This window comes from Eumetopias jubatus, unplaced genomic scaffold, assembly GCF_037043125.1.
Source record: "Eumetopias jubatus isolate StellerSeaLion01/CBP00866 unplaced genomic scaffold, mEumJub1_p1.0 scaffold_1, whole genome shotgun sequence".
Lineage (NCBI taxonomy): Eukaryota > Metazoa > Chordata > Mammalia > Carnivora > Otariidae > Eumetopias > Eumetopias jubatus.
The window spans coordinates 57887744-57904984 of NW_028274807.1; the positions used below are offsets into that span (position 1 = coordinate 57887744).

The 17241-nt window shown below is 36.5% G+C and overlaps 2 protein-coding genes across 5 annotated transcripts in view; one reads left to right on the plus strand and one right to left on the minus strand.

The window, feature by feature from the left end:
- The window catches only part of CD200 (CD200 molecule), a 108175-nt gene extending 105883 nt beyond the window's left edge, over positions 1-2292 (plus strand). The window contains exon 6 of the mRNA XM_028110685.2: positions 1913-2292. Within this exon, the coding sequence (XP_027966486.1) occupies positions 1913-2034 (122 nt within the window). The 3' untranslated portion in view covers positions 2035-2292. The remainder of the gene's footprint in view (positions 1-1912) is intronic.
- Positions 2293-12803: 10511 nt separating this feature from the next.
- BTLA (B and T lymphocyte associated) overlaps positions 12804-17241 on the minus strand; it is a 30994-nt gene continuing 26556 nt past the window's right edge. For all 4 annotated transcript variants that reach the window (XM_028110613.2, XM_088024473.1, XM_028110612.2 and 1 more), the window contains one exon: positions 12804-15125. In XM_028110613.2, the coding sequence (XP_027966414.1) occupies positions 14850-15125 (276 nt within the window). In that variant the 3' untranslated portion in view covers positions 12804-14849. The remainder of the gene's footprint in view (positions 15126-17241) is intronic.

Consider the following 17241-nt stretch of genomic DNA (forward strand, 5'->3'; position numbering starts at 1 on the left):
ATATAAATTTATATTTAAAGTATACTAATATTTCAATTTGTAATTATCTACATGCTTCTTATTATATGAGCTTATTATATTATATAATATGAGTATATATTTATGAGGGTATATGTGTATTACATGTGTATTTGAGTGTAAATGTGTATTGTATATGAACATGAATAATGGTATGAGTGATGTGTATTATTGGATAAAATTTATATATAAAATTCTTGTGTCCATTATGCATTAGTTAAATAACATCTTAACAACTAATGCTGCTAACAAATATTTAATTAAAGCCTTGCTATAGATGTTTAACTGTGTTAAGGTCTTTGGCAGCCCTTGCCCACCCTAATTTTAAACATATCAAATGAAAGCCACTACAGTTAAGTGTGATTGTGAGCTGATTGTCATTAGTCCATGATTACATCATAGTTAAGAGAAAATGGAAAATTTAAATGAGAAGTTTCTGAAGAAAAAACCAGATGCCACTTTTCAGTATAGGATTGTGGAGAAGGGTCTTGTGTGAATGAGTTGCTGGTTTCTTGATGCTTGGTTAGTAAAGAATTACATTGGCGATAATATGCATAATGATAAGGGCTTTATAATGGTAAAGGATATGTACAATTAAAGGTTTCGTCTTATGTTATTAAAAAATTTAACTATTAGAATTTAGAAACCATTTTATTTTATTCTATTTTGAAAGATTTTATTTATTTATTTATTTATTTATTTATTTATTTATTTATTTATTTTAGAGAGAGAGGGAGAGAGAGCATGTACGTGCAAGCAGGGGGTGGGGGCAGAGGGAGAGGTAGAGGGAAAAAAATCCCAAGCAGGCTCCCTACTGAGCTCAGAGCCTGCTTGATTTCACAATCCTGAGATCATGATCTGAGCCAAAATCAAGGGTCTGACGCTTAACAGACTGAGCCACTCAGACGCCCCTAGAAACCATTTTAAACAGTAAAGAAAATCAGAAATAAAAGTATAGATTAAATCGAAATTACAAAACAAGAAATGAAATTTCTGTAAAATGTCAACTTTCCTAAATTAATCTGGGAATGTAATTTAATAAACTAATAAAAATACTAATAGGTTTGGGGTAGTAGTGGTGATATTTTTGTTTTTTAAGATTTTTTGTGTGTTATTTTTATAGCCAATCAAAATTTGTTGAAGTACATATTAAGTTACTTTTACAGATTTCTTATAATAACTCATAGCCTAGATGAATTGTCTTTATTGTTTGAAATACCTCCACCTGGCCATGTCACATTTTAATTATGGTTTAAGTAACAGTGGACTCATTAATTCAATCGAAATATAATACATATATTATTTAATGCTAGCAGAGCTGATGAAAAGGAAACATATTCACAGGAATTATATTTAAATTATCTATATTCAAAAACACTATTTTAGGAAATATAATTCTATCAGAATTCAATAAGAGCAGCTGTAGAATCAATTAAGTAACTGCAGTTAAGTTTTTAAAGAAGATAAATTAGACTTTTAAAGAGAGACAACTTGCAAATGTCCCACTATGACATTTGGATGTTGTGGGTGTTAGGTTTGGTTGCTTTGAAAACGGAATCAGACCTGCATTGACTCCGGATCCCTGAGACCTCACAGCCTAATCCTTCTATTCCTCTGGGACCCCAAAACCCAGGGGACCTTCCGATGCTCTAGGACCTGTGGCTGTAGAACAGCAGAGCCAAAAAAGCCACTTGGGAAAAGGTAGACTTTAAACTCACTTCAATCAATTTTGTTTGTTGTGACCATTTTCTTTTCTTAGTTCGTTGAGCTTTTCCTCAGTCAACAGAGCCATCAAAGGGAAACTTTCTAGAGCTTTTTCTCTCATGGGAGATAATCTAGTTTTGCTAAAAAGAAGTGGATTTTTCTAATTCTTTCTCAATGTCCTTTATTCCAGGATATTTGTATAGCAAACAACCTTGGAAGAGAGATGATGTCTGCCTCCAGAGCAAAGGGCAGGCATGCTTACTACCCAGGAAGAAGATCCGGTTCTTCAAGTTTGGAGTTCCTGTCCTGTAACCCACTGTTTGTGCAGGCACCTTCTGGGCACATCTGCATCATCCTTGTGGGACTTGAGGGGCAAGGGGAACTGACACAAATATGCTGATGCTCATGTTGTTTGCTGTGCCATGAATGAGAACATCCTGTTCTCTGGTCCAGGAATCTCTTGTCTTCTCACAGCACCCATGAACCTATAGCAGATTAACTTGTCAGCTTGCAAGTAAGATAAAATCTCAGACCTTTTACAGTTCTTGACATTAAACTAAAATATATATACCGTGTGATTCTATTTATATCAAGTTCAAAAGCATTAAAGCTAATATACAGTGTTAGAAATCAGGATAGTTTCCTTGGGGAGCAGAGGCAATGTTTAGAGGAAGCATTAGGGGAGCTTCCGGTGTGCGGGCCATGTTCTGTTTCTTGGTCAAAAGGGTCTTGATTACATAAACTTATTCAATTCAGATTCAACAATCTTTGCACTTACTTTTTTATTCCCTTTTCCCCTTCTATGAATGTTTTACTTCTACAAAAGATCAACTTAAAAAAAAAAGAAAAGCAGAGGTAGTGACCAGGATTGCCACATCAATGAATTAAAAAACATGTGGAATTAACTATCCCAACTCAAAGAAAAAGGCAAAAGAACTGAATGTTATTAGCCAAAAGATAAAGAAAATGGAGAAGAGATCCAAGAAGAAAAACATGCTTTTAGTTGAGATTTCAGAAGTAGAGGAGAGTCAAAGAAGACACGTGTTGGGATATATGCTATTTAAATTCAGAATTTCAAGGATAGAAAATAATTTCTGTAATCATCTAGTCAGGAAAAAGAAAAAAAACCAAGTTACCTCAGATGGAAAAAAAAAACAAACTATTTACAACAGACTGTTTTTATAATGTTCAATGTCAGAACCAAATGAAACAGTAGCTGCATCATTTTGGAAAAAAAAAGTTATCCAAGAATGCCAAGTTATCGTCTATCTATGTGACAAGAGAAATGTAGTCTCAGATGTGGATGGATTAAAAAACTATACCACTCACTTACCTTACTGGAAAAAAACATATTGGAAGAAATATTCCAGCTGTCAAGAAATAAATCTAAATTGATGTCCGAAAACCAGGAAGACATAGTGCAGTAGAGAAAACAACCACTGAAAGAACACTGAATACTTTTAATAGGCTTGTAAATGATTCAGAGATGGTTACATTACACATGCGACAATATAGTAGTCTTCCTGCATCTCAGGAAATTGCCTGAGAATGGTATACAGCTGTAGATGATTCTGCCCATTCTGAGTGAGAAATCTACAGAGACTGAGAAGGAATCTTTGCGGTTGTTGGAGTTGTGAGCCAGTAATAGAGTAAAGACCCTCTTGGTACTCTCTCCTGCCTGACTTCTCGGCAGTTTCTCGCCCATCTGCCTACCCCTTCACCATATATAAACAACTGGTATAAAGCAACCCCAAGACAATTCCATCAGGTGAAAGAAACCAAGACAAATTTCTGAGGATCAATCCTTTAAGTTCAGGCATTAGGTTTGTCTGAGGTCCAGTCCTTTACTTATATCACTCTGACATATTTAGCCATCAGATTTAGGTGAATCCATTTCCTTCCTTCCATGTGTCCCAGCAGGAATACTAAAGGTGCAGATGGATGGCGGTTTACATCCATGAAGCCACCTTCGTTTACCATCCCCAGCTGAACATTCTGATAGATATTAATGTGAAGGGGCCCAGTAGAAGAAGTCTCTGACCAGGTTCCTAGAGCAGCCTACATCAAATACGTCAATAAGATTGATTTTATTTCCTATTCAGGCTTACAAAACACAACTCTTTGAACTAATTATTTTCACTTCTCTGTTTAAATGGTTTACCGAGAGAGAGACATCTGACACTTCCTGTTGTTGAAAATGCACATTTAAATGGGGATAAGAATTTTATCTTGTATGAAACATCCTTGTTTTAGTGTAGTCGAGCTGCTATAACAAAATGCCATAAACTGGGTGGCTTGTAAACAACGATTTCTCACCGTTCTGGAAGCTGGAAGTCCAAGATCAGGGCGCCAGCCTAGTCGGGTGAGGGCTATCTTCAGGTTGCAGACTACCCATTGTATCCTCATATGGTGGAAAGGGCTATAGATCTCTCTGAAGTCTCTCTTATAAGGCATTGCTCTCATTCAGGAGGACTCTACCCTCATGACCTAATCACCTTCCAAAAGCCCCACCTATTAATATCATTACCTGTAGCTGAAGGTTTTCATATATGAATTTAAAAGGGACACAAATATTCAGACCACAGCAATTCTCAAAGAGGTTGACGTAAATGCCTCGTTCACAAACCATTCAGTGGCTTCCCCAATGTCTATTAAATATATTCCAAACCTGATAGACTAGCAGACTCACCATGTCCTTCCTAGTGCTAGGGATATAGGAGGTCCAATGACATTTTAGTCTTTATTTTCATACATAAGGACTTCATTTGTTCTCTATGAGCTCTCTCTTCTATTCCATTGATCTATTGTTGATTCCAGGGGTTTTCAACTGAGGTTTAAATTGCGGATTTGTCTGCTGCCCTAAATCTCTCAGTTTTTGCTTCGTGTATTTTGAAGCTCAACTATTAAATTCATATACATTTAGAACTGTCCTTTTTACTTGAGAGACTGACTCTTACATTACTGTGAAGCGTTTTTTATCTCTGACAAACTCCTTGTCTTGAGTTGTACATTCAATGAGAATACAGCCTTTTCAGCTTTATTGGGATTGGTTTTCATGTGATATCTTTTTCTATCCTTTTCTATCCTTTTACTTTTAACCTATGTAGTTTTACTTAAAGTGCATCTCATCTAAACTGCATCTAGTAAAGTCCTGCTTTTTTTTTTTTCAATTTGAAAGTTTCTGACTACTAATTGGAATCGGGCTTAAGTTTACCATCTTACTGTTTGTATTTACTTGCCCCATATGTTTTCTGTCCATTTTTCCTTCTTTTCTGATTTCTATTGAGTATTTAATGTTCTATTTTTATCTCCTTTACTGGCTCTTTAGCTAGAATTATTTATTAAATAATAATTAGTGATTATAATAATATTTAATGATTGCTCTAGACATTTTAATTTGCATCCTTAACTTATCACACTGTATTTTTTTAAGATTTTATTTATTTATTTGAGAGACAGTGTGTGAGAGAGAGAAAGCACTAGAGGAGGGAGGATCAGAGGGAGAAGCAGACTTCCCACGGAGTGGAGAGTCTGCCATGGGACTCAATCCTGGGACTCTGGTATCATGACCTGAGTGAGCCAAAGGCCAATGCTTAACAGACTGAGCCACCTAGGCACCCTATCACACTGTATTTTAATACTTCCATTTGCCACTTACCTATTCTTTGGGCTGTTACTGCCCTATATTTTACTTCTACATAGTCTATAAAATTCACATTATTTTTCTTTAAACAGTCAATTATCTTTTAAAGAAATTAAAAATAGGATTTCAAATGTGTTATATTTATCCACATATTTCTGATGTTGTTTTGTTTCAGCAGTCAGATTTGAAATATTTTTAATAGAAAAAATCATGAACTTATTCTTAGACTTCCAACTCAAAACAGATTTCAGGATTCTGAACATCTTTAATTTTATTATTGTGTTAAATTTTGTTGTACAGGAAAGCTTTATTTGTAAATATATTAACATAGTTATATATTTGCATTATCCTATATTTCCACATAATTTTAAAAAATTATTTATTTATTTATTTATTTATTTATTTATTTATTTATTTATTTATTTATTTTAAGTAGGCTCTATGCCCAGTATGGAGCCCAGTGCTGGGCTTGAACTCACGACTGTGAGATCAAGATCTGAGCTGAGATCAAGAGCCGGTCACCTAACCAACTGAGCCCCACATATTTATCTTTAAAACAACAATAACAATGTAACTATGAAAAATGCCAAATGCAGATTAAAATACCTATATGGTTCTTTTTGTTCTTATAATCTCTGCAGGGATGTATAGTTAAAACACTGATCAAGTCACTTAACATAATTATTCTATATGCATGGTTATCAACCTGATGTATAAGCTTGATTCAGTCTGTTTTCAATTTGGGGCCATTTTTTTCTTTATGTATTGTTATTACTTTATTATGCAGCTAATTTTCACGATTCCAAAGTTAAAATCCTATACCAAGGTATATTCACTTGAAGTCTCTTTTCCGTCCTTGACTATTCTACACTGTTTTTTCCCCCACCAAGGGGTAGCCATATAAATTAAATTAATAAATGATAAAATTAATTACTTTTTGTTTTCATTTTTTAACTAAAATTACGTATGTATGTATATTTATATGGCTGTATATATGTATATGTATGTGTGCCTATGTGTGTAGATATGTTATATCCACTATTAATACCATTTTTGAGGTTTCTGAGATGCTGTAAGACATCAGAGATGTCTTAGGGCAGTGCATTTTTACACACAACAAAACCCAACAGATGGTTTGAATTCGGAGGTTGTTCTGGCCTCCTGGAGAATCATATGCCATGAGGTCAGCATATTTTAAAAAGAGTTGCCAGCTAAATGAGATTAAAACTAAGACATTTTGTGATATGTGAGTTTTAGAAAATGGGACACCTTCTGATTTTCCCAAAGCCACTAGGTGCTTTTATAACTCATGAGTGGTGAGACTTACCTTAACTGAAATTTTGGAGTCCGATGATTTTACTCCTGAGCATTTGGGCCTTTTTTTTCTTGGCTTCATCAATGTCTATCTGATTGGTTTTTCCAACACATTGATGTTTCTCAAGGGTAGGGGAGATGGAGCTGTGATGAGAAATGTCAGACCTGACATTTCCGAGCCCCAAATCTGCCCCCATCACTATTGCCAGCAACTTCCAGATTCTCTAATTCCTCAATTTCACACAAGTCTGCACACTTGTCTTCATCTTCAGTTTTAAGCCCACCCCACTCTGGGACCAGGCCTGAGTAAGACCAATGTTAGAGACTCCTGCATTCAAATGCAATGGTGCAATGCTGCCAGGCCCTGTGCTAGTTTCCTACCCCATGCCTAATCTCTGGTCACTGTTACTTGGATTACTGACATCCTCATTATATCTGTCCATTTTTGTATCCTCCTTTATGTACTTACCCTGATGACCATTTTATGATCTGTCCTTGACATCAGCATGTGTACATTCTCTCCAATGTAGTTTGAGATCCTTGCCCAGTACAATTTCTTTCTTCTCTCAGTGGCCCAAAACTGATACCTGGGAACTGAAAGCATCACTGGGTTATGCAGGGTAATATAGGGATTACAGGGATTAATCCAAAATTTCTAGGTCAGCTTCAGCAGAAAGATCTAAGGCATAATAGAGTGAGTCCAGAACAGCCCAAATCCTTCTCCATTGCTCCTTGAGTTGATGCTGCAGTAAGATGGGCTCTGGAATCAGATTGCTAGGTTGCAGTTCAGATTCTACCACTTATTAGCCCTGTAAAATTGGACATGTTACTTGACCATTATGTGCCTCAGTTTAAGTTCATAAAATCCATTTATGAAAAACCCACAGCGAATATCATCCTCAATGGGGAAAAGATGAGAGCCTTTCCCTTAAGATCAGGAAGACATCAAGATGCCCACTCTCGCCACTATTGTTCAGCATAGTACTAGAAGTCCTAGCAACAGCAATCAGACAATAACAAGAAATAAAAGGTATTCAGATTGGCAAAGAAGAAGTTAAACTCTCTCTCTTCGCAGATGACATGATACTTTATGTGGAAAATCCAAAAGACTCCACCCCAAAATTACTAGAACTCATACAGCAATTCAGTAATGTGGCAGGATACAAAATCAATGCACAGAAATCAGTTGCTTTCTTATACAATGCAACTGTAGAAAGAGAAATTAGAGAAACGATTCCATTTACAATAGCACCAAAAACCATAAGATACCTCAGAATAAACCTAACAAAAGAGGTAAAGGATCCATACTCTAGGAACTACAGAACACTCATGAAAGAAACTGAAGAAGACATAAAAACATGGAAAAACATTCCATGCTCATGGATTGGAAGAATAAACATTGTTAAAATGTCTATGCTGCCCAGGGTAATCTATACCTTCAACGCCATCCTGATCAAAATTCCAATGACATTTTTCAAAGTGCTGGAACAAATAATCCTAAAATTTGTATGGAATCAGAAAAGACCCCAAATCACCAAGGGAATGTTGAAAAAGAAAAACAAAGCTGGGGGCATCACGTTGCCTGATTTCAAGCTATATTACAAAGCAGTGATCACCAAGACAGCATGGTACTGGCACAAAAACAGACATACAGACCAATGGAACAGAATAGAGAGCCCAGATATGGACCCTCAACTCTATGTTCAAATAATCTCCGACAAAGCAGGAAAAAATATGCAATGAAAAAAAGACAGTCTCTTCAATAAATGGTGCTGGTAAAATTGGACAGCTATATACAGAAGAATGAAACTTGACCATTCTCTAACACCATACACAAAGATAAACTCAAAATGGATGAAAGACCTCAATGTGAGACAGGAATCCATCAAAATCCTAGAGGAGAACATAGGCAGTAACCTCTTCGACATCAGCCACAGCAACTTCTTTCAAGATACATCTCCAAAGGCTAGTGAAACAAAAACAAAAATGAACTTTTGGGACTTCATCAAGATAAAAAGCTTCTGCACAGCAAAGGAAACAGTCAACAAAACAAAGAGGCAACTCACAGAATGGGAGAAGATATTTGCAAATGACACTACAGACAAAGGGCTGATAGCCAAGATCTATAAAGAACTTCTCAAACTCAACACCCAAAAAACAAATAATCAAGTCAAAAAATGGGCAGAAGACATGAACAGACACTTTTCAAAAGAAGACATACAAATGGCTAACAGACACATGGAAAACTGTTCATCATCCTTAGCCATCAGGGAAATTCCAAATCAAAACCACATTGAGATACCACCTTACACCAGTTAGAATGGCAAAAATTGACAAGGCAAGAAACAACAAATGTTGGCGAGGTTGTGGAGAAAGGGGAAAACTCTTACACTGTTGGTGGGAATGCAAGTTGGTACAGCAACTTTGGAAAACAGTGTGGAGGTTCCTCAAAAAATTAAAAATTGAGCTACCCTATGACCCAGCAATTGCAACACTGGGTATTTACCCCAAAGACACAGATGTAGTGAAAAGAACAGAAGAGCTATATGCATCCCAATGTTCATAGCAGCAATGTCCACAATAGCCAAACTGTGGAAAGAGCCAAGATGCCCTTCAACAGATGAATGGATAAAGATGTGGTCCATATATACAAAGGAGTATTACTCGGCCATCAGAAAGGATGAATACCCAGCTTTTACATCCACATGGATGGGACTGGAGGAGATTATGCTAAGTGAAATAAGTCAAGCAGAGAAAGTCAATTATCATATGGTTTCACTTATTTGTGGAACATAAGGAATAGCAGGGAGGACATTAGGAGAAGGAAGAGAAGAATGAAGGGGGGGAATCGGAGGGAGAGATGAACCATGAGAGACTATGGACTCTGAGAAACAAACTGAGGATTTTAGAGGGGAGGGGGGTAGGGGTATGGGTTAGCCTGGTGGTGGGTATTAAGGAGGGTACATATTGCATGGAGCACTGGGTGTTATACGCAAACAATGAATCATGGATCACTACATCAAAAACTAATGATGTACTGTATGGTGACTAACATAACATAATAAAATGAAATAAAATTTAAAAAAAAATAAAAAAAGAACTTAAAAAAAGAATCATAAGGGCGCCTGGGTGGCTCAGATGGTTAAGCGACTGCCTTCAGCTCAGGTCATGATCCTGGAGTCCCGGGATCGATGCCCGCATTGGGCTCCCTGCTCAGCAGGGAGTCTGCTTCTCCCTCTGACCCTCCCCCCTCTCATGCTCTCTATCTCTCATTCTCTCTCTCTCAAATAAATAAATAAAATCTTAAAAAAAGAACCATAAAAGGCAAAATATTATCTAGTGATTGTTAATGCTTGATTATGGACCATAAAAAGCCCTGGAGCACAAGACTCAATTTAATATAGCAGCCAACCTATAGGCTATAGCTCCACTATGGATCCAACTCTACTTGGATTACTTCCTTGGAAGAGATTCATGGTAATATTATTTAATTTGCACTTAAGAGACATACCAAATATTAATATCACTCAAATAAAATTTGATATCCTATCTTTTCCAATCTCTACATAGAGTATCACTCAAAGAAAACACAAATTCCCAGAAGTTTGAAAAACAATTCCACCTGTGGTTGTCCAGTTTGGAGTTATTATTATCATTTTTAGCCATTTTAAGGTAGCATGAGAAAGTTGGAGGTTTCTAACCTGATGAAATTCTAGACAATCCTGACCCTCCTTTTTTTTAACCTCAAATAAAATTATTTATCAATTGTCAAACTTTGATTAAGACTTGAATAAGTTTATAATGATATTGTCTAAAATAAAAATAAAGTGTATGGCCATATCAGCATGTTAGTTACACACATCTTGATCAACCAAGAAGCATAAAGAGAAAATAGTTGCAATTGAGCTCTCACAGTGCATAAAATGCTTTGTTATAATATACAGGAAAGCACTTTGAAACTACCTATATGTTATTTAGGTGACAATGACAGCTAAAATTTGGCTCATATCCTGTCACTTCCTCTAGTAACTTAACACCCCATCAAGTACTTACCCCAAATTAGGAAAAAATCATTCTTTTTCTTGCCTCCCATTCTTACTTTATCTTCTGAAATAGGTGATCTACCCTCTTGCAGACTTCTTATAGAATGAGGATCCATTTAACTGACTGGAGAGTTGGACAGAACCTCTCACTCTTTTAACCATGATAACCTTGGGAAGGAGCCCTTGCATTCAAGGCAAAGAAGGTTGTCATCACATCCCTGGCTCTCATTCATTTGCAGTTACGGAAGTTTGAGGGAGACTGACATCTCCCACATGGCTGGTTGGGTGTCTCTTTTTAGACCTAACTCTTCCTATAAATAAGTCCCAGAGTCAAGCAGGATTTAAGTGGAGGAACTGGTAGGAAACTTATGCTGTCGTTGGACCCAAGCCATGCTCACCAATTTACCATTACCATTAATGTTAATCTTTTCCCCCGTCTGACTTCTTTATGTTTCAATTGGTCAAGGACCTGTAGAGACAGAGGACTGAGAACAATTCTGCTACCAGATTATGTTTTTTGTTCAGTTTCTACCTCATTCATCTATGCTATAAGCAGTGATGAGCAGTAATGGAATCTTTCTCAACCATGTCACTTCAGAACCTAACAAACTAGTAGGTGCCTAGTATGTGGTGATAGATTGTTTGCAGATAAAGCGATTCCCATGGAACGTTTACCCTGACTAACTTCAGAATAGGGCCTGATCTTAAAGATCAATCCCCAGAACTTGCTTTTGAACCTGTAACTTGATTTCTAACACAGGATTTTCAGTTCCTGTGTTCTCAAATTCAGGGCAAACATTCTCTAAAGTAGTAATGTTTTCTTTCTCACATGCCATTTTTACTTTCTGGGCTGGGTGGTGAGGTTCTTCCTGTTCCTGCCTAAAATAGAACTTTCCAAATGAGTCTGTCATGAATGACTTGGCTTCCTGCCACACCTGACTCCTGGTGGGGACATGTGGGTTCATCAAGGCTAAGCTTCACAAATCATCTGAGTTTCTTGTGAAAAAAGGCAGGTTTTTATTTAGTAGGTGAAGACTGAAATTCTACATTTCTAACAACTCTCCTGGGATACTCATTCTACCAATTTGAGGGCCATCCTGTAAGTAGCAAGGGGTTAGATGACCTGCTTCACAAACAATATCATCCATTCTTTAAACATTATTTAATTCTACTATGTGCCAAACATTGGGATAAGATACTGAAGAGAAACGTAACCTAATCCTGACTCATAAGCAGCCCAGAGTCTAATATGGCAGCAAACATAACAAATAAATGCTATAAATGATGTCCATTAAGAGAATGAAAACACAAGCCACAGAAAATAGTTGCACAAGCCATATTTGATAGAAGATTTTTATCCAAACTATACAAATAACTCTTAAAACTCAACAATAAACAGACAAGCAACCCAATTAAAAAAATAGGCAAAAGGCCTGAATAGATACCTCACCAAGAAGATACATGGATAGCAAATAAGAATATAAAAAGATGATCAACATCATATGTTAATAGGAAATTGCAAACTAAGAAAAAGAGATATTATTATACACCTATTAAAATGGACAAAATCCAGAACACTGATAATACCAAATGCTGATGAGTATGTGGAGCAACAGGAACTCTTATTCATTGCTAATGGGAATGCAGAATGGTACAGCCACTTTGGAAAACACTTTGACAGTTTCTTACAAAACTAAACATACTCTTACCATATGACCCAGCAATCATGTTCCTTGGTATTTGCTCAAAACTGATCAAATAAACCACATATACCAAACTGGCCTCTACACTGGGAAACCTGATTTAAATGATCTGGGGTGTCTTTCAGTGGTGAAGATTGTAGAGCATATATTCTGGATCTTCTGGATGAGAATTTTTTAGTGCTAGGAGTTGGTAATCTGCAGTTTATCAAGTTCTTGAGGCTGTTTTTAAGTACCATTAGGCTTGAGAATCATTTTTCTACTTCATGTCCACGCATTTTTTTTTTTAGTACAAAAGCCAATGCCAAATTGTTTCCAAATAAGTTGTAAAAACTTTATTATTCATTACCTTATTATTAATGAAATAAGCCACACAAATAATACTGAAATAGATTTATTTGGGAAATACATATACAATTCTGATATTTTATTAAGAAGCAATAAAAACATAAGTGGTTTGGAATTTTGGCAGCATGGTACAGATGTAAGAATAAATCATTGTAGAGGTAAAATCATTATCAACATTATCTTTACTATAAGACATGCTAAGAATATCCTAAACAATAGAAATATTTTATTGCTTAAATTTAAGAAAATTATGAAGGAACTGTTCAGCTGTGTGTTTATCTGATAAGGGTAGCTAAATGTATCCTCCCTGTACTTCCTGTTTCTATATTTAAGAATACCGCAAACAGTTATTCTAATATATCTTTTGTATGTAGTTGCTTATAAATGCAGCTTGGCTGAAAGAGCCTACCTAGAACCAGTTGCTCAAAATTTCAGGTACGGCGCTATCATACTGGCTTGATAACAGTGAGTCTAAAGCAATACCCACAATCCCAATCTAAGGAGCAAAATCTTAATGCCAGTGTTGTTACAGAAGAAAAGCTCCATCACAAAATCCCAGTTTTATCTTTATGGGATAAAAAATTTTATGGGATATCATAATCCCATCGCCATAATTTCAAACATTATTTTCATACATTTTCTTTAATGACCCATTTTTTTCTAGTATTCTGAACTTTTTAGGAAGCAAACCATTTTGTCAGTTTCTCTTTTTACCATTTCTGTAAGTCACTTAGTCTTCCTTCTACACACACACACACACACACACACACACACACACACACACCACATTCATTTGTGCAGCAGCTCACCTATTTGTTCAAATGGATCCCAACCTTTGCTGTCCACTTTGTATGAGGTGTACTGCCTTATTTAGTAGCAGCACCTGAGAATCCTAATAGCCTCAAGCTGTTGAATAAAGTTGTAGGCTATTTTTGAAATAATTAGACTCAAGTACTCTGGAAATTCAGAAACTTTGAAACCATCTCCTCTTGCTGGACTCAAGCGGCTGCAACTACAGTATTTTAAAATGAATTGTTATGAAGCCGTACTACTTTGCTATGTATGATTTGCCCTGATTCCTTAGTAAGAAGAGCAGCAAGATACGGAAGTGCTTAATGAAAGTATGGTGACCTGTTTTGGCCAACTAAATATTCCAGACTTTTCGCTATTCCATTAACTGTGCTTTTCATTTGCTATCAGGTCAGCCATGACGCAGTTTAAGCTATCAATCTGCACTTGCTAGATGATACTTATTTTCACTGATTTTTATGTTTACTTAGACAACCCCAAGTATATTAGTTTAGCAGCATTATGTCACATTTATATACATTAGTCCATGTGACCCAAACACTGAGTCACAACTTTGTTTATAAACGCACCACACATTAATAGCTCCATTACTACCTGTGTTTGCTTAGCAGTGTAACAGGGTACATAAAACCATTTGTCAGGGATGGGCAACATCTGCTCGACATTAGTTGGTGTATTCCATATCTTAATTGCACCATTTATTCTTCCCATTCTTTTCTTATATCAAGTCTAAAATGATTTCTTCTTTACATTTAAGAAAACCCAGTATGAGATGGACAGAGGAAAATTTCTCATCATGGAAGAATGACCAGAAATAAACATACCATTGTTACTTTGCTGATGGTTAGTTAGTCAAATTGGGACATTCTTTCTTTGTCAAGAGCATGTAGTGAACTAATCCAGATAACACAAATCTCTCTTGCCTACATGTGTCTCTTATCCTCCAAAAAATATACTAACTTTATACATTGGGTAAAATGTAGCTAAGTTTAAATGTTCTACTAACCTGTTACTCATAATACCACTCAGTTTTGGAGGGAAGGGTTTTTGTGTTGTTCAAGGCTATAATATAAAAAAGTTCCCTTGCAATATTTTGGGAGAAATTTTAGTCATTTGTCCTATGGACCCTTAAGACCCAAGCACCAACATGAACCTCCTTGAAGTGAAACTTCTCAGGTCAAGGAATATTATTGGACATTTTGTTGGGCTCAGATAATGGTGTTGACATGCTGATCATTCAGTGATCACTGCTGGAGATCAAGATCGAATTTAATTCCTCACACATATGGCTGCATATTCTGTAGGTGCTTCTTTCACATTCTTTGCTTGTCTTGGGTTTATTCCAATGACAGAATGGTTCAGGGAGGCATAAACAATGCTCTGTTTGTTTTCCTCCAGACATGGGTTAGAATAAACTTCAGAGTCTTCCTGGACCCTGAACCAGGGGTCATTATCATAAGTACAAGTTTCTGATGGCAGGGTTTGGGGATTTTGTCTGGTTCCCACTTCAATTTGTTCACTCCTAAAGGGCTGGGGAATATCAACCTATAAGAGAAAAAAAAAATTGTTTTAACTACCACCTAAGGATGTGACAGTGCACACAATTAGCAAACTATAAGTAGATGCTAAATTGAGTTAATACACCAACAGAGATAATTTACTCTTCCTCACTTTTGCTGCTGACACCTACATCTGTAGCAGATTCTCACTTGTTGAAAGATGAAAGGCTTAGAACCACTGTGTTCCTCCCAAGTAGTTATTTTGTGCTGTTACTAGTCACTTTTGAAGTCACAGAACACTTCTAGCTCTATAAGAACCTTACCTGGTAAAAAAATGAAGATACCATTTTAATGCTAAGAGGTGTTATTTCAATTTTTAAATACCAGTTTTGTCAGCCAATTTATGTTCTTGAAGTTTGGCCTAACTCCTTGAAGGCATCAAGTCCACTGTCTTTGACAGTCTACATGCCTTGTCAGGTCCTTTGTAGTCCTCATTTTGTATGTGAAGTAGTACATCTCCTACCCCTCTTTGGCAGAATTCTACAACAAGTGCTTGTCTGGCCCTATCCCGAGAAGCTAAACATTAGCTGCTGAATATCCTGCTTCCCTCTGATGAGGTGGCTGCCCAGAAAATAACACTAAGACTGAATGATTGAACAAAGCAGGAATCGCTTCATCCTCCCCAGTCTCTTGGCTCAGCTGAAAAGTGCCCCAACCTCCACTTGAAGGAGCCTGGTTAAAATCTCCAGAGAAGCACTGAAGAATAAAACTGTCACATGACCTAATAAATAGTCATAAATCCTCAATATATAAAAAAGATCCTTGTTGTACTTTTACAGTATATATGTCTGTCAACTCTGTCTCCCTTCCCAAAAGATGGCTGGTTTCCATGGAAAATTTAATTAAAATGAATGAGGTTGAAGAGAACATGGTGCTCTGTGGCTGACTGTATCCCGTGGCACCTCAGCAAAGTGGGTAGATGCCACAAGCTGGTGTGCCACACTGTGGATGATAGAGAGGACAAACATTGAAGCAGCTATCCTACTCTATATTTGTATGGCATTTTACAGTTTACAAAGCACTTTAAAAAAAATACACAGCTGAGTGTTTTTTAGTATCCAAGTACATTTACCCTCCAGGGACCATTGTGGAATAAGACGAGAACCTTGGCTTTTATATGTACCTGCCATGTTTTTACCAGTTCCTTTCTCTCCTTTGGATTTCTATTCCATTGGTTCCAATGCAAGTCCCTTCCTAAGAAAGCTTTTGTCTCAAAGATTTAATGTTACATCACTTTATTTTCTGAAATGTTGGCCAACTCAAATGGCACAAAGCTCTGAGTTCCTGTGAAAGACACAGACATCTTAAAACAAAATTCCCGAATAATTTCACACACACAGAATCCCTCTTGAATTCAACTTCAGATCATAAATAATTTGTCCAGCCTACACAGGAAGAACTATGACTACATTTTAACCAACCTGGGCTTAATTTAACAAGAAACTATTTAGATTATCATTTTAAATGGTTTCATAGATCTCAGTCCTGATGGTAACAGAATGTAGTTCATTGGTGTTCACTACAGGAAGTAAGAAAACAACATTTAAGAAAAATTTCCTGCTTGAAGAAACAAAACCTTAGCATCCAACACAATGTTGCCTATTTCCGCTTACTAAAAACTTAATATGAGTTTACAAAGTTGAATGCATTTGGTTTGATTTAAAAGTGGGCAACCTGGTGGGGATGCTGAGTGTCACTTAATATTATATGTAAAATTATTGGCGATTCCTGCCTTTCGCACTTCTGGAAATTTTGAGAAGGTTACTACATCTTTATCTCTACCCTTCTACCCTGAAACATGCACTCACACACAAAGCTCCTTTACAGTACCTTAATTATGACTATTTGCTTTTAACTAAGGAACTTCATAAAATGTTTTCAGAAATGTATTGCCTCAGCTTGCTTTTTTTTTTTTTTTTGAGTGCCAATATTTACACAACATTGAACCCAAAAGAAAAAGCCTAATTTTATATTCCAAGAACTTGTAGGAAAACTTGGCTCTGCCTCCAAAATGCCCTAGGCTTTGCCTGGGTGGTCTCTTCCTTGATGAGCCCACACACATTATGAAAGACTTTTGCATAATAACTTTGGCCGGTCAGGCT